The sequence below is a fragment of the Maylandia zebra genome, linkage group LG22 (genome assembly GCF_041146795.1).
Source record: "Maylandia zebra isolate NMK-2024a linkage group LG22, Mzebra_GT3a, whole genome shotgun sequence".
Lineage (NCBI taxonomy): Eukaryota > Metazoa > Chordata > Actinopteri > Cichliformes > Cichlidae > Maylandia > Maylandia zebra.
This window is the reverse complement of record NC_135187.1, coordinates 9682628-9706795: the sequence shown is the minus strand read 5'-3', so window position 1 is coordinate 9706795 and position 24168 is coordinate 9682628. Positions and strand designations below refer to the sequence as shown.

The 24168-nt window shown below is 39.5% G+C and overlaps 1 protein-coding gene and 1 pseudogene across 1 annotated transcript; both read left to right on the top strand.

Moving 5' to 3' along the window:
• Positions 1-115: 115 nt before the first annotated feature.
• On the top strand, positions 116-17604 carry LOC143414553 (interferon-induced very large GTPase 1-like). Its single transcript, XM_076879203.1, has 5 exons — positions 116-146; positions 599-692; positions 2981-3121; positions 3294-3328; positions 12787-17604. The coding sequence occupies exons 3-5, from the start codon at positions 3046-3048 to the stop codon at positions 17521-17523; spliced, it is 4848 nt and encodes a 1615-aa protein (XP_076735318.1). The 5' UTR covers positions 116-146; positions 599-692; positions 2981-3045; the 3' UTR covers positions 17524-17604.
• Positions 17605-18900: 1296 nt separating this feature from the next.
• On the top strand, positions 18901-23363 carry LOC106675838 (interferon-induced very large GTPase 1-like; annotated as a pseudogene).
• Positions 23364-24168: the final 805 nt, after the last annotated feature.

Below are 24168 nucleotides of genomic sequence, written 5' to 3'. Positions count from 1 at the left end.
TAAATATCTGTGAAGACTAGACTTTTTTAAATAAAACAAGAAACTGAAGAACTTGAACACTTCTTTTCTGTCTCATCCTGATAATCTGCTTTTAATTACATTTCCCTGCAGGACATAAGCCGCAGGAGAGTACAGCTAAAAGAGAGGTAAAGATGAAATCTTTGCAATTTCACTTTTGTCATACAGCACTTTTGGTCATCATTATGGACAACAACAGTCAAAGGTCTGGGGAACAGATACATTTAAGTTGAACCTATAACGTCACATCATTTTCTTCACGGTGACCACCACAATGCCAAAACAGACTTAGCCTTTTTAATGTAGCATGTAAGACGGTTCCTAATAAACACAGTTTATTGGGAACCATTTGAAGTTCTAAGGTAATGCATCTATGCTTGAAAACAGGTTTAACATTGTTGCAGTTGAAGAACAGCACATATTGTTTTCCCTCATTCTTTTTTATGCATTTTTTTACTGAATTATTGTACCACTGTTGGTCGCTGATCTTGAGTGTTTAAGATTTATCTTATACTTTATTATTTGAAACCTTAATCACAAATGAAATAATAAGGTCAGATAAATCACTTGTTCTTTCTAGAGTGGCTCAAGGAATAAAGATCCTGATCATTCAGAGAAAAGGGATGGAGAACCTGACATCAAGCCTCTACCAGCAACTGGAACCAGTGAGAAAGGTCATTTTTTTTAATGAAAATTGTTGTTGTAGAGTATCAGGTTTTAAAATTAAAATCTTCTCTAAAATCTCAATACTAAAATACTAACTATTCAATCTAATATGGGATGAAGGGAGGCTCCCTAAACTAGAGAGACTAGAAAGTAAAGCGCTCACCAGGTACAGCAGCAGTTGCATGACAATTACAGTCTGAAGTCGAACTTGTGGTGGTAGTGATGCTATGTCTAACACTGAAGCCCAGAGGCCTTTGTTGAGCAAAGGGGCATATCCAAATGCAGCCTGTGTCGAGGCCAGTATGGTTCTTCAGAATATCACGTGACCAAAGAAAAGCAGATGACCAGCAGATGTCAGGATGTCAGTGTTGGGTCTAAACATATGACCCTGCTGCATATGACAGTCAGTACTTCCAAATGAGCTGTTGAACAGTGTTTTGGGTGATTTACGTTTTGGCGATGCAATTGGTGGGAAAGACTCAACACCTTCACAAAACTTTATCGAACCCTCACTTGTGATAATATTGCAACAAAAAAGAAGAACAATTGTGATGATCCCAGTCTCCTCAAATCAGGGTTTTCTAGAGAACCAAACAATTCCACAGGATCTCACTCCAGACACAAACAGCTCACTGCCAGCGTTGATCAAGTTACTTGAAAAAAGTAATAAGGCATCAATTACTGATTACTTCTGTAAGAAAGTAATTCCATTACTATGACTTATTTTCAAAAGTAATTATTTACTTTATTTCTGAGTTACTTTTTAAAAACATGATACACAATCAGCAACGTAATAAATAGACCTTTCAGCCCAATTCTATTTTTTCTGCATAATCCATCATATAAAATTAAATCAAATGGAAAAGTCTCTTTTTAAAAATTGTTTTGTTTTATGCACATTTCATTGAGAAAAAATAACATTATATGCAACTCTCTTTGACTTGAAAAAAATGTGTTTAACATTTAAACTTATTTTCTGCATATTCCAGCATATAAAACAAAATATGTTTTTTGTGATTACATTCACTATTTCAAATAGATGCAAGTAAAATACAGCAAAAAAATATATTTAAATAATCAAAGATTCAGCAGCACTAAGTCCTGTCGCTCTTAAATCTATTGTCACCTGTTTAGCAGGAGTGGGGCGGGTGGAGGTTTGCCCGTTGCCGCAGCAGTCATGTCAGTGGGGGCATCTGGGGGTTTCTCTGTGAATTTCCCATCCCCGTGGCAGCGCGATAGGCAGTGTTGGGAAGGTTACCTTTAAAATGTATTCCACTACAGACTACAGAATACATGCCCCAAAACGTATTTTGTAACGTATTCCGTTACAGTACTCAATGAGAGCAACATATTCTGAACACTTTGGATAACTTAATGCATTATCATGCTTTTTACAACTACTTAAATGTACTATTGCTGTGTGATTTATTACTATTACTGAAGGTTACTCGCCATAGCAATACCAACTAGATTTTTAAATCTTAATATAAAATGAGTAACAGTAGGGTGATAGGGTTGTAAGGCTGCACTTTTTGCAGCGATCTCGTATAGAAAACTATTCTGCGTGTATATAAAACAGTTCAACGGCTTCGAACGGTAGTAAAGGGACCTCTGGGAAAAACCTTGGGGCCTGTGTCGGGCCGAAAACCAGCTTTACTTTTTTGTCTGGGTCAACGTCGCTGGCGAGAGACAGAGACAGGCATTGAAAGGCTGCTCCAACGTAACTTATTGTTTCGGAGGAAAACACAAACACAGTGTACAGTCAAGTCTTAATAGCTTAATTACAACTGGACTTGTCAGGCATTCTTTTTGGCTGCAGTGGTTATTATTGTATTCACATGCTTCCATCTCCCGTTTCTGGTGGGTGACAGCTCGTACATTTTGACTCTCCTTTTTCTTCCTCCCTCGCGTTCACAGACACATAAAGGGTATGGCAGTCCATTCTCCCTGCAGCACAGACTACACTGCCCATGAGGCTACATTCTTCAGGGCTTTGCCTGTAACACTCTGCCTATTGCCTTCATATCAAATAATTTTTTTAATAAAAATTTTAAAAAATATTTCATATTTCTTTACGTCAATTGTTTTAATACACACACACACACACACACACACACACACATATATATATATATATATATACACTACCAGTGAAAAGTTTTAGAACATCCCAAGTTTTCCATTTTCTTCAAAGTTTCACAGAAACTAATTTTTACTGTACAATGTTTTCAGTCATAATTTAACCTTTTATGAAAGATTTTGAACAGCTATTCAATGTAATGTGTGATAAACGTAGGCTCCGACTCATCAACTGGACAGACTGTTGAAAGCAAAGAGGTCACCAGTGACAGCAGCAGGAACATGGTCAAAGATGAAGCTGATACTGAAACTAACACAAGTCTAACAACTCAGACTATTCCAACAGAAACCAAAGAAGGTGAGATGTCTGTGTGAATACAAACATAATTCTCATTCTTTTTTACTTTTACTGGATAGGATAAATATCTGTGAAGACTAGACTTTTTTAAATAAAACAAGAAACTGAAGAACTTGAACACTTCTTTTCTGTCTCATCCTGATAATCTGCTTTTAATTACATTTCCCTGCAGGACATAAGCCACAGGAGAGTACAGCTAAAAGAGAGGTAAAGATGAAATCTTTGCAATTTCACTTTTGTCATACAGCACTTTTGGTCATCATTATGGACAACAACAGTCAAAGGTCTGGGGAACAGATACATTTAAGTTGAACCTATAACGTCACATCATTTTCTTCACGGTGACCACCACAATGCCAAAACAGACTTAGCCTTTTTAATGTAGCATGTAAGACGGTTCCTAATAAACACAGTTTTGCATAGTTACAGTCAACAGGTACAAGCACATTTTTTCACAAATTAAATATAGCAACGTCATGAAATACAGTAAATATATTTCCCAGCATGCTCTCAGCCATCAAAGCAAAGATATCAGTTTTATTTAATGAAGTATAAAATGACTGAGTAAATATTTTCTGCTAAAAGCTCATTGGAAAAATGTATACTGCATTAAATAAAGTCATGCTTTTCTATGAAAATCCATGACTTAAACATATAATGGAACATTTGATCTTTTTAATGAAATCCTTTTTATTGAGTGTAATGCACAGACACACCAACAGATGGCAGTAATATCCCTTCAACATACATTGTAAAATTACTATTACAACACTTCCACTTAATTTTACCATGGAGTTCACTTACTTGACTGTCATTGCTTATTTCTTTCCAAAAAAAATATGCACCTATATCACAGTGTTACTAGAAAATAAAACATTTTCTCTTTTGTTTTGAACTCACACAAAAAAATGTACTGTTGTCATCTTAGACAAAACTATTATTCTGCATTACAGTTATATGCTTGACATCTTAACATAAGCATAATATAGGGATGTTAATCATATGATAACCCTTTTTAAACTGAACACAGTCCAATCTTTTCTCTGAGATACTCAATCTTTTGTCTAGGCAGTGGTTTGGTTAAGATGTCAGCTTTCATATTTTCTGTACAGCAATACTTCAGCTGGATTTGTCCATTTTGCACACATTCACAAATGTAGTGGTAACAAATGTCTATGTGCTTCTTGCATGATCAACTGGATTTTTTGCGATTGCAATTGCTCCTTGATTGTCCTCCAGGATCACTTTTGCTGTGGTCTCTATTCCAAGCTCAGTTAGTAGTCGTCTTAACCAAATTCCTTCTTGTGCAGCTTGGTTCAAAGCAATATATTCAGCCTCTGCAGTTGAAAGTGCAGCTGTTGCTTGTTTCTTACTAAGCCAACTGACTGCACCTCCTGCCCAGGTTTGATGTAACCCTCTGGCTGCTCCATGTAGATATCCTCTTCCAGGTGTCCATTCAAGAATGCAGTCACAACATCCATTTGATGCACATTTAGATTGTTTTGCACAGCAAATGATAACAATGTATGAATTGAACCAAATCGTACAACTGGAGAGAATGTTTCATCATAGTCTGCACCATAAATCTGTGAATAGCCTTTGGCAACAAGTCTGCACTTGTATCTTTCCACTTGTCCATCACTGTGATGCTTAACTTTAAAGACCCATTTTGATCCAACTGCTTTGCGATCCTTTGGTAGATCCACTAAATCCCATGAGCCATTTTCCAGCAGTGACTCATATTCCAAATCAGCTGCTTCTTTCCACTCCTTTGCATTTGGACTTGACATAGCCTCTTCCAGTGTATTTGGTTCTGTGACACAACAGATGTGTGCATAATGGTCAACTGTAACTATGTCAGCAAACTCCTCAAATCCATATCTCTTTGGAGGTCTTCTGATCCGCTGATCTCCTTTTGCAGCCTCACTGGCGACAGTCTCCTCAGTACTTGTTTGTCTTTCATCCGTGTGTAGTGTCACCTCATTCCCCAAACAGAGATCATTTTAACTTTGTTTGCATTTAAAATCTGTTTCATTAAAGACCACATCTCGTCGAATCAGTATTTTTCTTTTTTCCTCATCCCACAGTCGGTAGCCTTTTGCATTGGTTGCATATCCCAGGAAAGCAACTTTCACTGCCTTTTTGTCCAGCTTCTTTCTCTCTGTGTCTGGAACATGAGCATAAGCAACACATCCAAATACTTTCATATGGCTAATGTCTGTTTCTTTTCCATATCATCTCTGATAGGGTGTTTCGTTCTTTAAAGCAGATGTTGGGAGCCTATTCTGTATGTAAGCTGCAGTAGCAACAGCTTCTGCCCAGTATATGTTTGGCAACTTTGCATGTGACAGCATACCTCTAGCTGATTCCACTAGTTCTTTTTTTCTCTCTCTGCAACACCATTTTGCTGCGGTGTATGTGGTACAGTCATTTCATGGTGGACGCCTTGAGCTTTCAAATATTCTTGAAACTCTTTAAATGTGTATTCCCCACCATTGTCAGTTCTGAGTCTTATTATTCCCTGTCCACATTCATTTGAGAAGGTTCTTTCAAACTCTTTGAACTTGCTCAGGACTTCCGTTTTTTCTCTTATGAAATACACTTTACAACATCTGGAGTAGTCATCAATGAAAGTTACAAAGTACTTTTTTCCTCCTAGTGACTCAGTTTGAAAAGGACCACAAACGTCACTATGCAATAATTGCAACTTGTGTTTTGATCATATTTCTCCCACTGATTTGTAAGGCTTTCTTGATAATTTGCCTTCAACAAAAGATTCACAAGAAATGTCCTCCTCTTCTTTTGTAAAGCTAACTCCTTTTACCAAGTTTTTGAGTTTTTTAGATTTGTAGTGTGACCTAGGCGCTGATGTCACATACTTGTCGGAACTGATGCACTCGATGCTCCATGACAAGTTGTGCAGTTTCCCTCGATATCCAGCTGATACAATCCGTCAGATCTTTGTGTTCCCATTCCATGGAGAGCTCCATTCTTTCCTCTTATGTAGCAATGAGTCCTTTTGAACTTCACTGTGTTTCCCTTCTTGGCAGCAGCTCCCACTGAGAAAAGGTTAATTTGGGAACATACAGCACATCATACATTGTGGCATCTTTTCCATCACTAAGTCTGAATGACATTTTCATTGTTATGTTGCCCAGACCTAAAGCCTCAACTACTCTGCCATCACCAAGTTTCACTGTTTGTGGTTCTGAAAACTCTTGGTAGTTTTTTAGTGCTTCTTTATTCCATGTCATGTGTTTTGACGCTCCTGAATCAATCAACCATTCTTCTTGCTGTGCATCACTTTTACATGACTCATTTACAACAAAAGCTCCCTCATATGAGTCCTCTTTGTCCTTATACACCACGCTTTTAGCCTTGTGGGCTTTATATTTCTTTTTAATGCTAGGAAAATCACGCTTGATAGGTCCTTCTTTCCCACATTTGTAGCATCTCCATGAGTCGGAGCTGTTTGCTCTCACTGTTTTTGATCCACTCTGTTCATTTCTATGCATCTGAGATGACATAGCTGATACACTACTGGACACAGTGGTGTTATCAGTAAGCACTCGCTTTTGTTCCTCATTTATCAAGGCTTGTTGAAAAAAGTGTAGTGTCAGACTGTCCATCTTTGTCTCCAAAGCAGTAACAACAGTTGCATAGCAAACCACCTAGAAGGGTGACAATTTGATCTTCCTCTTCAATTACAGAACCTATTGCCCCTAGCTGATCAGTAAGTTCCTTCATTCTTTTTACATGATCATTGAGATGTTCTCCTTCCTTCATTTCACACCGAAAGTACTTCTTCTTCAGAAATAACTTGTTAGCAACAGTATCTCTTTCAAACTGTGCTTTTAGCATCTCCCATGCTTCTTTGGGGGGTCTTACAGTTTGTTATCAAGTACATTGGAGTGTTCTTACATTCAGTACCAGCACTGAAAATGCCTTTTCCTTCTTCCGTTCAAATTCAGCTCGTGCTTGGGCATTAGCATCCGCAGCTAACTGCTCCATCTCCTGTACCACACCCCACAGTCCTTTTGCCTTCAACCGGTGCTCCAGTTGAAATTTCCACGTTGCCCAATTCTCCGGTCTGCTCAGCTTGTCAATAAACAGTCTATCTTCCATTGTGAATCCCACAACGCTGTTTATGACTCCCAAAAAACGTGTTAGTAGCGTCCTTTAGTGATGTCTGGGCCCATAACCTGATGTTTTAACGAAATCCTTGTTATTGAGTGTAATGCACAGACACACCAATAGAGGGCAGTAATATCCCTTCAACATGCATTGTAAAATTACTATAACAACAACATTTATAATCTCTGCAACTGTAATGTGTTACACCATATATGCATGCTATTTTTGTGAAAAGAGGCTAATTTGATAGGGTAGTGCCTCAGAAAAGAGTCAAGATAACTATCTGCCCTCTCTAAAGTTACATCTTTGTATATCCCCAAAAACAAATTCATCCATCTATCCTCTTCCGTGTATCCTTAGCAGTGTTGGGTGGGGGGGGGTTGGAGCATATCCCGGCTGTTACAGGGTGAGAGGTGGGGTACACCCTGGTTAACAAAAGTGGCAAGTGAAGACAACAAAAACAATGGATACCATTTGGTCTAAGAGTCTGTTTTCTAAAACTATGTCATTACCTTTTTTTTCTCCAACAAGTGGGTTTTAATAAACTTTGATTGTTTTTATAAAATTATACTGGTGTTCTTCTAAATGAAAAATAAGTTTGAAAAGCTTGAAAATAATCTCCTCAGTTGTTCTTCTGATGCATTCCTTGAGTGTTTTTAATTTTTTTTCCACTGATGAACACAGTGAAACAAGTTTTTTTTTGCCTCTGTACATTTTGTATATTTGTCTGGTGTATTTTTTTTTTGTTTTTGTTTTTGTTTTTTTGCTCATGATTAACATTCGTATGAGGTATGCCAGAACACACCAGAAGGGAGTGAACATCCTCCCATCTCATGGTGCACAGAGTGCACACAGAACCTTAGCAGACCTAAATAAGGATGAGACCTTTTATCAATATACAAACGATTATATATCTCTAAGCATAAATGATTATATGTTTCTAAGTACAAATGACAAAGTTATCACTCTCACAGAAACAGCTGACACAAATGAACATAACGAAGACACGGGGAAGAGTAAAACTAAACACATTGAATAAAGAAACACAAGATTTTCAAAATAAAACAGGAAAAAAGGAAACACTGAGACATGAAAACACAGGCTTGACAACATGACACTAACACAGCCAACCCTAGGTGAAACATAAACTAGACTAAACTCAAGGCAAACAAATAATAATCCTATTATTGTGGTCGCTGTGGTCCCGTGGCGATTCTCCCTGAATCCCACACAGTGCAGATGTCCGTGAAAGGTGAAAAGTGGCGACTCCAAAAACTCTTATTCCCACACTGTGACTTCAAAACACACTCCGCTCCAGATTCCTGGTAACACAAACACATTCAGGTTAGCAGGAAATCTACTATCTCAAAGGTTTATACAAAAGTCCACGGCTGTACTGACAAGTTCTGACTCAAGGATCCAGCGTCAGCCTCAGCTCAACTGCAGTCTTAAATACCGCTCCCTTGACGAGCGTAATCTGCTGCAGCTGGCAGAGGAGGACGAGCAGCAGGTGTGGCTGTCTCTAGTGCAGAAACACTTCCGGGTTCGCAGTCTCCTCAGTGAACCAAAACATCCGGAAGCTCACACGGAGAGACCAGGGGCCCGTTCTTCGTACCTCGCTAAGTAAGTTAGCCGGATTTGACTGTTGACGATTTCGCGTGATCCTGGATCGTTCGGTTCTTCGAAGCCCATCCGGGACTTGCTGTCATAGCAACAGAGCCGTAAGCGTAAACCTGCTTGGGAGCAGGTTTACTTTATGTAAACAGGATTAGATCGCGGCCACTCAGGTATTTCCGCTTCATGTATACGAAAGCAACAGCGATATTTTACCACTGTTGTACCATAAATAAATAACATCAATGTAACTAAAGATAATGCAGCACTTGATCCTTTTATTGATGTCACACAGATACATACAGGTCATTTCCTAAAAAAGGGAAATGTACTATTAACATTCTATTACATGTATGTGATTATTACAGATGTAATTCAGATTTCAGAGTAGTAATTGCAATTTACTTCGTGTAATCAAGATGGGAGACCACGGCTATAAAAGCGAAGGTGGATTTGGGAAGCCTGTTGCAGCCATGTCCTGTCCGTATACGCGAGCCACCCATTGCGGAAGGTGCAAGATTGATAAGGAGAGTCCTCAGAATCCAGCGTATATTGCGGGATAGACAGGATCCTTTAGCTCAGCGCGACAGTGTGCTCATAGAGAGATATCGATTTTCCCGTGAGGGTATTATTCACTTAACCAACTTGTTGACGAGGGGGTGCAGGACCACCACCTGTCTTTTTTTGCGCTGCCCCTTTTCTTGGTTGCTGTTATAAACAAACAAACAGATTATTTCAGGGTCTCTGTCCAAGAGACGAAAAGCAATATAAGTGATCAATATTACCATTCTATAGAATATTCTTATATTTCACTTTTACTTGTTCCCATGTTCTAGTGGGTCCTGTTGTGGCTCTAATGTGAAAGGGGATATAATATAACATAATGTAATATAATATAATGTAATATAATATTGGATAATATAGTGTGATATGATAAATCTACCCTACCACCTACTGGTGTTGGCCAGAGGGGCCGATGGCGCGATATGGCAGCCTGGCTTCTGTCCCAGGGCAGCTGTGACAGCTACCAGTGTGTGAATGTGAGAGTGACTGAATAGTGGCATTGTAAAACGCTTTGGGTGCCTTGAAGAGCGCTATATAGATCCACTCCATTATTATTGTTATTATTAAATTACTTACGAGTTTAATTTGTCAGCAACTTTCTGCCAGCCCTCTCTCCTTGCTTTTGCAGCCTTTGCAGTGTTCCCTTGCGTTTTAATTAGACTCTGAAACTCCTAAAATCCCTCACTCAAGAGTTCTTGCTCTGCTGCCGAAAAATACCGAGCGCGCCCCTTCGACATTTTCGCCGACCAATCAAAGGGTTGCCGATCAATGTTTCTACTATCGATGCGTAGCCCCTGTTGGGCCACCCAGTGATCTCACATTACTTCATCCAGCTATACTAATCGTCAACAACAGGTGTGTTCGGGGAACCGGAATAGCGAGCTCAGAGTTAGCGCGATGATTTGATCTTGGATGTGTCATTTGATCTTGGATGTAGTAAGCGACGTACGAAGAACAGGCCCCAGGGGTCCGTTCTTCGTACCTCGCTTACTACATCCAAGATCAAATGACACATCCAAGATCAAATCATCGCACCAACTTTGAGCTTGCTATTCCGGTTCTCCGAACACACCTGTTGTTGACGATTAGTATAGCTGGATGAAGTAATGTGAGATCACTGGGTGGCTTAACAGGGGCTACACATCGATAGTAGAAACATTGATCGGCAACCCTTTGATTGGTTGGCGAAAATGTCGAAGGAGCGCGCTCAGTATTTTCCAGCAGCAGAGCAAGAACTCTGAACTGAAACTGAAACTGAAACTCAAAAAAAAAAGTTTTGAGAACTGAGACCTGACAATTTTTTGTCTGATACCTGACAACTTTTTTTTTGAGAACTGAGACCTGACAATTTTTTGTCTGATGCCTGACAACTTTTTTCTTGAGACCTGACAATGTCCTAAAATGTACACCATACCTGGGGCAGACTGACAGAAGCGAGGCTGCCATCGGCCCCTCTGGCCAACACCAGTAGGCAGTAGGGTAAATTTATTATATTACATTATATCATATTATATCATATTATATTACATTATATCATATTATATCATATTATATTACATTATATCATCTTTCACATTAGAGCCACAGCAGGACCCACTAGAACATGGGAACAAGTAAAAGTGAAATATAAGAATATTCTACAGAATGGTAATATTTATCACTTATATTGCTTTTCGTCTCTTGAAAAGAGACCCTGAAATAATCTGTTTGTTTATAACAGCAACCAAGAAAAGGGCAGAGCAAAAAAAGACAGGTGGTGGTCCTGCACCCCCTCGTCAACAAGTTGGTTAAGTAAATAATACCCTCACGGGAAAATCGATATCTCTCTATGAGCACACTGTCGCTGAGCTAAAGGATCCTGTGTATCCTGCAATATACGCTGAATTCTGAAAACTCTCCTTATCAATCTTGCACCTTCCGCAATGGGTGGCTCGCGTATACGGACAGGACATGGCTGCGACAGACTTCCCAAATCCACCTTCGCTTTTATAGCCGTGGTCGCTCATCTTGATTACACGAAGTAATTTACTATTACTACTCTAAAATATGAATTACATCTGAAATAATCAAATACATGAAATAGAATGATTAATAGTACATTTCCCTTTTTTTAGGAAATGACCTGTATGTATCTGTATGAAATCAATAAAAGAATCAAATACTGCATTATCTTTAGTTATATTGATAATATTTATTTATGGAAAAACAGTGGAAAAATATCGCTGTTGCTTTCGTATAAATGAAGCGGACATACCTGAGTGGCCGCGATCTAATCCTGTTTACATAAAGTAAACCTGCTCCCAAGCAGGTTTACGCTTACGGATCTGTTGCTATGACAGCAAGTCCCGGATGAGCTTCGGAGAACCGAACGATCTGAGATCACGCGAAATCGTCAACAATCAAATCCAGCTAACTTACTTAGCGAGGTACGAAGAACGGACCCCAGGAGAAAAAAGGAGAGAAAACCAAAACACCACACAGAAAAAATAAACATATACATACACAAAAATACATGAGCCCTGGGTCCCTAGACCCAGGCCATGACAATCACTCTGAATTTAAGTTACTATTCTGAAAAAGTAGGCACTAATATAGGCCAAAATACTTTGTAAACCTCTGCTGGAAAACCATCTGAATGTGGAGCTTTATTGTTCAGGAGATGCTGTTGGGCTTTATCTAATTCAGATACTGACGCTATGTCCATATGTACGCAGGTATTTTTTGAAAATGCCGTTTTTTCTATCAGATGCCTGATATCTTTCCATCATCATTCCACAAGTCTGTTGGATTAGGTGAAAAAGAGAGTGAAAAGAGAAAAAAAACAAGAAAATCAGAAAAAGTGGTGGCAGTGGTCAAGGGGGACCTTGACACTGTCATAAAAGCTATTTGTTCCTCCCACAAACCAAAGACATACATGATGATAGGTTTATTGGTTATTTTAAATTGGGCATGAACAATCAGTTAACAGTGAGTGTGAGGGTTAATAAGATTTCCTTCACACACTCTTACAAAAGTCTGAAAATAAGGAGCAGGAATGCAGAAGATTAGTAACCCCTCATTTAACTTAATTATAATAACAGCTTAAATGAGTGGTTTCCTCTGACCCTTGCCAGCAAAACTTATTTTAGGTTTGTGATCACACATTAGTTGATTAACTGATTATTGGAAAATCAGTATAGGTCTTCATGCAGTTGAAGCATGTGTTATAGTATATAAATGCCAGTTAAATCCATTCTAAAACAGTTTCTAAAATAGTTTACTGTCTTCTCACTAAAATACCACCCTGTTGTTATATATAACATTGGTGTTAAACTGATAAGCTAAATAAAAACCTCTTTCTTTGTTATTTATAGAAGCCAAGTCAAACAGAAACTGGGGCACTGCTTGACAGACTTCACCTTCAAGACAAAGTTCAACAGAAGCTGTCATCAGCAGATTTTCTTCTGATACGTCCACCTGGGAAAAAGGTGGACCATGTAACATCTGAGAAAGATCTAGCCCACACCTTTCTCCATAGGCTGATAATGTTGGACTACAGGGCCAGATATATTCCTGTAAAACCAGACAGTGCTGAGGTGACCAATATAAAGCCCACAGTGTCTGACAACACTGAGGTAGATGACAGTGATCTGGAGGATTTCTTGACAAACAAAGGTACAAATGAGAAAGAGAAGAAAGAGAATGCTCGTGTGCATCCAATGGACGTTCAGATGGCAGTATTTCACTTCTCAGACAGCGTCCTGAAACAGATGATGATTACAAAGCTCTCTCGGTGTCAGTATGCCTTACCTTTACTTGTTCCTGACCCAGTCACAAAGGAGATTCAGTGTCCTTTGTGGACTTTCAGAGAAATAACAAAAACCTGGAAGGAAACTCAAATCAAAGATGACTCAGCGATCATCACCATGAAGAGTTTTCCAGTCTACAAAGCTGAAACACCGTTGGTGTCATTTTTCCGTCTGGGTTCTTTGTCAGTGTCTAAATCTCAGCTGATGAACACTTTGATCAACGACCGTCACGACACCTTCTTCCACAGAAACTGTAAAGGAAGCACCAAGTCTCGCTATCTGATGGATGGTGTGGCAGAGATTGCCTGGTACTGCCCTGCTGGAAAACCTGATGACTTCATTGAGTGCATTGCCTTTTGTAATCTCCATGGTGATGCTCTGTTTATTGAAAAACAGCGTGACATACTGATTGAAAAATCCTCCATCAATATTTTTCTTGTGGCATCTCTTCAAAGCAATGAAGAAAGATCAATTATTTTGACTCATTTGAAGGCTAAGAAGCCTCTCATCTGTTTAACTGTTGATGACAGTCGTGATGCTTTTAAGACAAAACAGGGAAATTACATAATGGGCCTCAAAGACAAAAACCACTCAGATGTATCTGAACACCTGAAGAAGATCATCAGAGAAGTGTTGTCTTCTCTTGATGGTTCCAGCTTGAAACCATCTTTCCAGCTTGAAACCATGGCTGAGCTCTCTGGAATCAAAGTGGATGAAACTGACCCAGCCTGTCAAAGAGGGAAATCTGCTGCTATGAAAATAATCAATCTGCTTACAAAGGATAACATGGATAACATGGATGTCTCAAAGATCAAAGATGAATTTTTCCCTTGTCAAGGCCAACTGTGGCATCAGTGGAGCAAAATACACAGAGAACAGTTTCATCTCAGAGGAGACATTCAAATAGAGAAAAGTAAAAAGGAAGAAACACTGATGAACATACGTAAAAAACAATGTAAAGCGTCCTGCAGTAAACTGATGGAGTTGTTCATTGGAAGTCTCTCATCAATGAGAGAAGAATCAACAGACAGAGTGTATTTCCTAAAATGGACTCAGATCTTCATAGATGCCCTCTCCACGGATGATCTTTCTTTAATTTTCAAAAGTTATGATGAAAAGTGGTCTGAGGTTTTGGCTTTGAAGAACAAACGGGATGAAGCAGATCTGTTATTAAAAAAACAAACTGAACTTGAAGACATATCCAAAAAACTTCAGTCTGTAACTTTCGGTTTGGAGCACATCTTCAGAGAAATGGGACAGATCTATGAAGCCCATAAAACAACACAAAGAGAGAGCAGACACACTGACTGGTCTAAATACCCTGAGCTGGCTGCACAGCTGATGATATCAGGACACCCGATGGAGCTGATGGATGGTGATGCAGGTCATGTGCCTTTAACATGGATCTCCAGTCTTTTAGAAGAAGTCATCAAGAAACTGGGGGACAAGAAAGTTTTTGTGTTGTCAATTTTGGGGCTACAAAGCAGTGGAAAATCAACAATGCTGAACACCATGTTTGGGCTGCAGTTTGCAGTGAGTGCTGGCAGGTGCACCAAAGGTGCCTTCATGCAGCTGCTCAAAGTATCAGAGGAGATGAAGAAAGACTTGAAGTTTGACTATGTTCTAGTGGTGGACACTGAAGGACTGCGTGCTCTTGAGTTAGAAGGTAACAACACTCTTCATCATGACAATGAACTGGCAACACTTGTTGTTGGTCTGGGAAACCTGACACTGATCAACATCTTTGGAGAGAATCCGTCTGAGATGCAAGACATTCTGCAGATTGTTGTTCAGGCTTTCATGAGGATGAAGAAAGTTAAACTTTCTCCCAGTTGTGTGTTTGTTCACCAGAATGTCACAGATGTTGCAGCAGCAGAGAAAAACATGGATGGAAAGAGACGCCTGCAGGAAAAACTGGACCAGATGGCCAAACTAGCAGCCAAAGAGGAAATTTTTAATGCAGAGTGCTTCAGTGATGTCATTGAATTTGATGTTCAGAAAGATGTGAAATACTGTGCCCAGCTGTGGGAGGGCAGTCCACCCATGGCTCCTCCAAATCCAGGTTACAGTGAGAGCATCCAGGAAGTGAAGAACACCATCCTCTCTAAAGCTTCAAAGTCTGCTGGGATCACTCTCTCACAGTTCAAAGCAAACATCCAGGACCTGTGGACTGCACTGCTGAATGAAAGTTTTGTTTTCAGTTTTAAAAACACACTGGAAATTGCAGTGTACAGAAAACTGGAAGTCCAGTATGGGAGCTGGACCTGGACCCTGAGGGAAAACATGTTGACCATTGAAAACCAACTTCATAACAGAATTGAAAATGGAAAACTTGATGAGGTTGAGTCTAGTTATCTTATTCAACAAACAAGCAAAACATATGAAGAAGTCAGAAAAGAAATGACAAAGTACTTTGAGGATGACAAAGACAGAGAGATCTTGACTCAGTGGAGAGGACGATTTGACATCAAAATGAAAGAATTTCATGATGAACAGGTGAACAGAGTAAAAATAAAACTGGATGGCATTATCCAGCAGAAGAAAGGTTGTAAAATGATGGATGACAAGAAATCAGAGTTTGAGAACAAACTGCTACAGAAGAGCAAAGAGCTCGCTCAGGAGCTGAAGGATAAGGCCAAAGATGAAGAAGAGCTTCAACGACAGTTCAGCTCTGTTTGGAGCGGCTGGGTTACTGAATTAACAGCAGATAAAAAACCTGTTGAAGACATCAACTTGAAAAAAGATCAGTTAACGATCCTTCAAGAACTTGGTTTTGAGCCAGCTCTAATAGATGAATGTAAAAGAAGTGGCAGATACAGGAAAATGTCAGAGGTTGGTGATTATTCAGTTTATGTGATGACAAGTAGTAATGTGCTGATTAGTTTTTTTCAAAAACATATTTCAAGTGGTTTCTCCCATGAAGAACAACAAGAGATCAGGTCGCTCATTGACCAAGCTGAAAAAGAGTCAATTGATGCAATCCAAAGCAAACCTGTAGCCACAAGAGGCTACACATCAACTTACTTGATTCAAGGGGCCAATCATGTAACAGAAGAAGTGCAGAAATTTATGTCAGAAAGGAAATACAACTTGAGGAAAGAGTTTAGTGTTGATCTCTTGCTTCGTGTGTTCTACAGGGCAGAGAGTTGGCTTTTAGAATCCCAGAAAAAATTTGTAAAGAACAATGATGCAAAGGCCTATTTAGAAAGCAAGCAAACACAGTATTACAGAGTCTTTAGAAGCTTTTGTAAAGAAAACTCATCTGCTGTTGTGCTTGGAGAACTGATCTGTGAAAAGTTGAAAGCTTCCACTGTTGAGGCTGTCTGTAACAAGACTGCCATTGATCTCACTGGAAGGATGAGGTGTAATTTCCCAGCATTCAGTGGGAACAGACTGAACTTGGAGAAACATATGTTGAAGTCACTTGCTGAGAAAAAAGACTTTGATGATTTCATCACATACATCAGAAATCCAAGGAAACAAACAAAAGCTTTCATTAAAGCAGAAGTACAAAAATACATCTACACGAGTCACAAAGATGAAGCTGTGAATATACTCAAGAAAAATGTTGATGACATCAAAAAAACTGTGAGTCAGGCTTTATTTACTGCAACACAAAAGGTCCAAAATCAGAGAGGAGACACAGATATGTGGCTGAAGGAATTTTCTAATGTCCTAAAGGATGTACTGACATTTGACAACATTTGTTCTGAAAACTTCACTGACATAAAAGATTTTCACTTTCTCAAGGAAGAGATAGAAAAAGGATTGACATCCATCACTGAGAAGATGAGCAGCCTGTCACTGTATAAGCTTAAGGAATCCAGGCAGAAGCCTGAAGAAATCCTCATTGATCAGCTTTGTAGCTGCTGCTGGGTAAAGTGTCCATTCTGTGCAGCTGTTTGTACCAACACCATTGAAGATCACAAACCTGATGACCATCAAACTCCTTTTCATCGACCTGATGGGATAAAAGGAGCTTACTATAGACAAACTAAAGTCCTCAGCGTCATTTTCTGCACAACACTTGTTACAAGTGAAGAAACTTTTTACCTTAGGTCTGATTCAGAGGAAGCCATTCCCCACAAACAGTACAAAACTGCTGGTCCGCCATATGATACCTGGAGCATCACCCCTGATGGGTCTAACCTGGCATATTGGAAATGGTTTGTTTGTCAATTTAAAACACAACTGGAAAATCACTATGGGAAAAAGTTCCAGGGCAGTGGAGCGATTCCAGATCAATGGAAAAAAATATCTAAAGAAGAAGCCATTAAAAGTCTGGATGAAATGTTTAAATGAGCCAAAGAAACTGCAAATCTGCTGAAAATGATGATACTTGTTTTCACCTAATAACTCATGAATCCAGCTGTGACAGTCTGATTTTGTGTTTTGTTTTTTTGAGTGAGGAAAAGGAAATTCTATAATTTTTTTACATGAAGATGATGTTATGAGTGACTGTAAGTGAATTCAGAAAAAATACAAAGTGAAAAACAAAAGTCACATTCTCAATGTTTCGTCCATCTAGGCTTTCAGAGTGTTTTCCAGATAAATACATTTTTAACCTAATTTTGTTAATTAGCATATCATTTACCTGTTTATAACAAAGATTTTTTTGTTTATCAAATAGTCAAAAAATGTAAGGAAACTAAATCTAAAAACTGCTGTCAAACAAGTGTTAACACTCTTTGATCATTAATTTCAAACATTGCATCTGAAACCACAACAAAAACCTCGTCTTTTGTAATTAAGTTGTGAAATTTTCAATTTGATTGTAGATTCCAACCCGTTCTCACTCCCAAAGCGTAACATTTTACGCTAGGTGACAAATCGTCACCATATTACGTTTTCGGCTACCCACCACGTTCCTAAATGACGACCTCGGAAAAAAGAGGAAATATGAGAACCTTCTGGACTGAATCTACACATGTTCGCTCTTTTTCTTCAAATCGCTTAGAAACACGCTATTTACCATCATTAAAGTCCTGGTTAAGGTCAGGAATAAGGTTATGGTCAGGGCTAGGGATAAGGTTAGGTTTAGGGCTGGAATACAGGGCTGGAACGTCTATTACCGCGGGAGCGTCATTGCCCTGGATTCCAGCCATAACCCGCCGCGTACCATAAGAACGCCGAAGGTCTCCTTTCGCGTTCCTTAGGAACGCCGCGGGACCTGACAAAACGTCGACATGTTACGCCTCGGGAGTGAGAACGCTCTGTAGATTCAATGTTTAAATTAAAGTTTATTCTCATAGATGTATGATTTGAGATCTGTTTGACTGTCTTATGCTAATTTCATTTAAACCTGTTATATCTACACTGAATTTGCAAATGTTTAGCGTGTTTAGTCAAGTGAAAAAAGACAACTGTAATCAGTTTGAACACCTCTTTGTTTTCTATGTCTTAAATAATAAAATAGATTATGCTTCATCTCATTTGAATTGCTTGATTTTTTTTTCATTGTGTACAACATTGAATGCAGAATAGTCCATCTAATTGTCAACATCTGCTAACCTTATATTTCATAAATGGCACTGATATGGAGCAGCAACAAATTAATCAACAACTGATAAAAAACCGATGAAACAAACTTGACCGCTCTCTGCCAAACAAGTTGAGCTTGAAGACATATCAAAGAAATTTCAGTCTGCAAGTTTTGGTTTGGAGCACATCTTCAGAGAAATGGGACAGATCTATGAAGCCCATAAAACAACACAAAGAGTGAGCAGAAACACTGACTGGTCTAAATACCCTGAGCTGGCTGCACAGCTGATGATATCAGGACACCCGATGGAGCTGATGGATAGTGATGCAGGTCATGTGCCTTTAACATGGACCTCCAGTCTTTTAGAAGAAGTCATCAAGAAACTGGGGGACCAGAGAGTTTTTGTGTTGTCAGCTCTTGAGTTAGAAGGTAACAACACTCTTCATCATGACAATGAACTGGCAACACTTGTTGTTGGTCTGGGAAACCTGACACTGATCAACATCTTTGGAGAGAATCTATCTGAGATGCAAGACATTCTGCAGATTGTTGTTCAGGCTTTCATGAGGATGAAGAAAGTTAAACTTTCTCCCAGTTGTGTGTTTGTTCACCAGAATGTCACAGATGTTGCAGCAGCAGAGAAAAACATGGATGGAAAGAGACGCCTGCAGGAAAAACTGGACCAGATGGCCAAACTAGCAGCTGAAGAGGAAGTTTGTGATGCAGAATGCTTCAGAGATGTCATTGAATTTGATGTTCGGAAAGATGAGAAATACTGTGCCCAGCTGTGGGAGGGCAGTCCACCCATGGCTCCTCCAAATCCAGGTTACAGTGAGAGCATCCAGGAAGTGAAGAACACCATCCTCTCTAAAGCTTCAAAGTCTGCTGGGATCACTCTCTCACAGTTCAAAAGAAACATCCAGGACCTGTGGACTGCACTGCTGAATGAAAGTTTTGTTTTCAGTTTTAAAAACACACTGGAAATTGCAGTGTACAGAAAACTGGAAGTCCAGTATGGGAGCTGGACCTGGACCCTGAGGAGCAACACGTTGGCCATTGAAAACCAACTTCATAAGAGAATTGAAAATGGATGACGTTGAAGAGTTTTATCTTAAAGAAACAAGCAAAACATATGATGAAGTCAGAAAAGAAATGACAAAGTACTTTGAGGATGACAAAGACAGAGAGATCTTGACTCAGTGGAGAGGACGATTTGAAATAGACATTGAGGAATTTCTTAATAATCAAGTGAAATGGTGAAAAGAAAACTGGATGGCATTATCCAGCAGAAGAAAGCCTGTAAAAAGCTGGATGAGAGGAAATCAGATTTTGAGGACAAACTGCTACAGAAGAGCAAAGAGCTCGCTCAGGAGCTGAAGGATAAGGCCAAAGATAAAGAAGAGCTTCAAAGACAGTTCAGCTCTGTTTGGAGCGGCTGGGTTACTGAATTAACAGCAGATACAAAACCTGTTGAAGAAATTAACTTGAAAAATGATCAGTTTATAATCCTTCAAGAACTTGGTTTTGAGCCAACTCTTATAAATGAATGCAAAAAAAAAAAGGCAGATACAAGAAATTATCAGACATTGGTGAACATTCAGGTTATAAGAAGGCAGGTGGTTATCTGGACACTTGCAAAAAAACTTTTTTCACGTGGTGCTTTCTCCCATGAAGAACAACAACAGATCAGATCGCTCATTGTCCAAGCTGAAGAAGAGTCACTTGGTGCAATCAAAAACAAACCTGTAGTTGCAAGAGGCTACACGCAAACATATTTGCATGAAATGGCCAATCATGTGAGAAAAAAAGTTCAGAAGTTTCTGTCACTGAGGAAATGCACTTTAAACAAGGAGTTTAAAGTTGATCTCTTGCTCTACGTGTTCTACAAGGCAGAGAGTTGGCTTCTACAGTCACACAAGAAATTTAAAATGAATAATGATCCAATCACTTATTTGGAAAGCAAGAAAACACAGTATTACACAGCTTTTGGAAGCTTTTTTTATAGGAAACTCTGCTGTTGTACTTGGAGAACTGATCTGTGAGAAACTGAAAGTCTCCACTGTTGAGGCTGTCTGTAACATGACTTCCATTGATCTCGCTGGAAGGATGAGGTGTAATTTCCCAGCATTCAATGGGAACAGACTGAACTTGGAACAGCATATGCTGAGGTCACTCGCTGAGGAAGAAAACTTTGAAGACTTCATCACGTACATCACAAATCCAAGGAAACAAACAGAAGCTTTCATTAAAGCAGAAGTGCAGAAATACATCTACATGTGTCACAAAGATGAAGCTGTGAATACAGTGGGGCAAAAAAGTATTTAGTCAGCCACCGATTGTGCAAGTTCCCCCACTTAAAATGATGACAGAGGTCAGTAATTTGCACCAGAGGTACACTTCAACTGTGAGAGACAGAATGTGAAAAAAAAATCCATGAATTCACATGGTAGGATTTATAAAGAATTTATTCGTAAATTAGGGTGGAAAATAAGTATTTGGTCACCTCAAACAAGGAAAATCTCTGGCTCTCACAGACGTCTTCTGTAAGAAGCTTTTCTGTCCCCCACTCGTTACCTGTATGAATGGCACCTGTTTGAACTCATCATCTGTATAAAAGACACCTGTCCACAGCCTCAAACACTCAGACTCCAAACGCCACCATGGCCAAGACCAAAGAGCTTTCGAAGGACACCAGGAAAAGTATTGTAGACCTGCACCAGACTGGGAAGAGTGAATCTACAATAGGCAAGCAGCTTGGTGTGAAAAAATCAACTGTGGGAGCAATCATCAGAAAATGGAAGACATACAAGACCACTGATAATCTCCCTCGATCTGGGGCTCCACGCAAGATCTCATCCCGTGGGGTCACAATGATCATGAGAACGGTGAGCAAAGATCCCAGAACCACATGGGGGGACCTGGTGAATGACCTGCAGAGAGCTGGGACCAAAGTAACAAAGGTCACCATCAGTAACACACTACAACGGCAGGGAATCAAATCCCGCAGTGCCAGACGTGTTCCGCTGCTGAAGCCAGTGCATGTCCAGGCCCGTCTGAAGTTTGCCAGAGAGCACATGGATGATACAGCAGAGGATTGGGAGAATGTCATGTGGTCAGATGAAACCAAAGTAGAACTTTTTGGTATAAACTCAACTCATCATGTTTGGAGGAAGAAGAATACTGAGTTGCATCCCAAGAACACCATACCTACTGTGAAGCATGGGGGTGGAAACATCATGCTATGGGGCTGTTTTTCTGCCAAGGGGACAGGACGACTGATCCGTGTTAAGGACAGAATGAATGGGGCCATGTATCGTGAGATTTTGAGCCAAAACCTCCTTCCATCAGTGAGAACTTTGAAGATGAAACGAGGCTGGGTCTTCCAACATGACAATGATCCAAAACACACCGCCCGGGCAACAAAGGAGTGGCTCCGTAAGAAGCATTTGAAAGTCCTGGAGTGGCCTAGCCAGTCTCCAGACCTCAACCCCATAGAAAATCTGTGGCGGGAGTTGAAAGTCCGTGTTGCTCGGCGACAGCCCCAAAACATCACTGCTCTCGAGAAGATCTGCATGGAGGAATGGGCCAAAATACCAGCTACTGTGTGTGCAAACCTGGTAAAGACCTATAGTAAACGTTTGACCTCTGTTATTGCCAACAAAGGTTATGTTACAAAGTATTGAGTTGTATTTTTGTTATTGACCAAATACTTATTTTCCACCCTGATTTACGAATAAATTCTTTACAAATCCTACCATGTGGATTCATGGATTTTTTTTTTTCACATTCTGTCTCTCACAGTTGAAGTGTACCTCTGGTGCAAATTACTGACCTCTGTCATCATTTTAAGTGGGGGAACTTGCACAATCGGTGGCTGACTAAATACTTTTTTGCCCCACTGTATACTCAAGAAAATTGTTGATGACATCAAAACAAATGTGACTCAGGCTTTATTTACTGCAACACAAAAGGTCCAAAATCAGAGAGGGAACACAGACATGTGGCTGAATGAATTTTGTAATGTCCTAAAGGATAAGCTGACATTTGACAACATTCCTTCTGTAAACTTCACTGACATAAAAAAATTTGATTTCCTCAAGGAAGAGATAGAAAAAGGATTTATACCCATCATTAAGGACATGTATAGCCTCTCCCTGGTTACGCTGAATGAATCCAGGAAGAAGCCTGAAGAAATCCTCATAGATCAGCTGTGTAACTAGAGTGTCCATTCTGTGCAGCTGTTTGTACCAACACCAAGAAAGATCACAATCCTAATGACCACAGCACTCCTTTTCATCGACCCTCTGGGATAGAAGGATGGCGCTATAAAGATACAGTAGAACTCAGCGTCACCTTCTGCACAACAAAAGTTGAAAGTGATGGCAGTTTTTACCCTGAATATGATTCTGAGAAAGCCATTCCCCACAAACAATACAAAACTGCAGGTCCGCCATATGATACCTGGAAAATTACCCTTGATGGGTCTGATCTGGCATTCTGGAAGTGGTTTGTATGTCAATTTAAAACACAACTGGAAAAGCACCATGGGAAAAACTTCCAGGGCAGTGGAGCAATTCCAGATCAATGGAAAAAAATATCTAAAGAAGAAGCCATTAAAAGTCTGGATGAAATGTATTAATGAGTCAAAGAAACTGCAAATCTGCTGAAAGTCTTGATTACCTGCTTTCACCCAATAACTTGTTAATCCCGCTGTGACAGTCTGATTTTGTCTGAGTGAGAAAACTATTAACACAAAGATGATGATATGAGTGACTTTAAGTTAACTCACAAGATAATACAAAGAGGAAAAACACAAGTCACATTCTCAATGTTGCTTCCATCTAGGCTTTCAAAGTTTGTCCAGATAAACACATTTTTAACCTGATTTTATTATTTGGGATATCGTTTACCTGTTCATAACAACCATTTTTTGTTTATCAAATAGTCAAAAATGGAAGGAAACGAAATTAAAAAAAACTGCTGTAGAACGAGTTAACCATCTCAATGTTCTAAATGCACATGAGCAAGCTTGCCTATGCATGCAACTTTTTGTTGTCTGTGTCTTTAATATTAAAATAGTTTGTGCTTCGCATTGTGAATGTTTTCATTGTGTACAACACTGAATGCATAATCTTATATTTCATAAATTGCACTGATATGGAGCGGCCACAAATTCAGCAACTGATGAATGACGGGTGAAACAGATTTGACAGCTCTCTGCCAAACTAAGCCAACTTGCTGTTTGTGTGGTCAGATTTGTAAATAAGTTTCAGTTACCTTCATTTCACTTTTGCTACACTTCTGCCATGGCGGATCAACAAATGTTTGTGGAGAGTTGTCTGTAAGCAAGCATTAGCCCTGAACTCAGGGCTAACACGTTCAGGCATTCTCTCAGGCTGTACCTGTACCATAAATACTTACCACTAGGTGGGGGAGTACTCAACAATGCAAGTGTGACACTTGTA

Coding starts and splice junctions, on each gene's coding strand:
- LOC143414553 (XM_076879203.1), top strand. CDS start 3,046: ATGGTCAAAGATGAAGCTGATACTGAAACTAACACAAGTCTAACAACT. Junction 3,122..3,293: donor TCCAACAGAAACCAAAGAAG/GTGAGATGTCTG, acceptor ATTTCCCTGCAG/GACATAAGCCACAGGAGAGT. Junction 3,329..12,786: donor AGAGTACAGCTAAAAGAGAG/GTAAAGATGAAA, acceptor TGTTATTTATAG/AAGCCAAGTCAAACAGAAAC.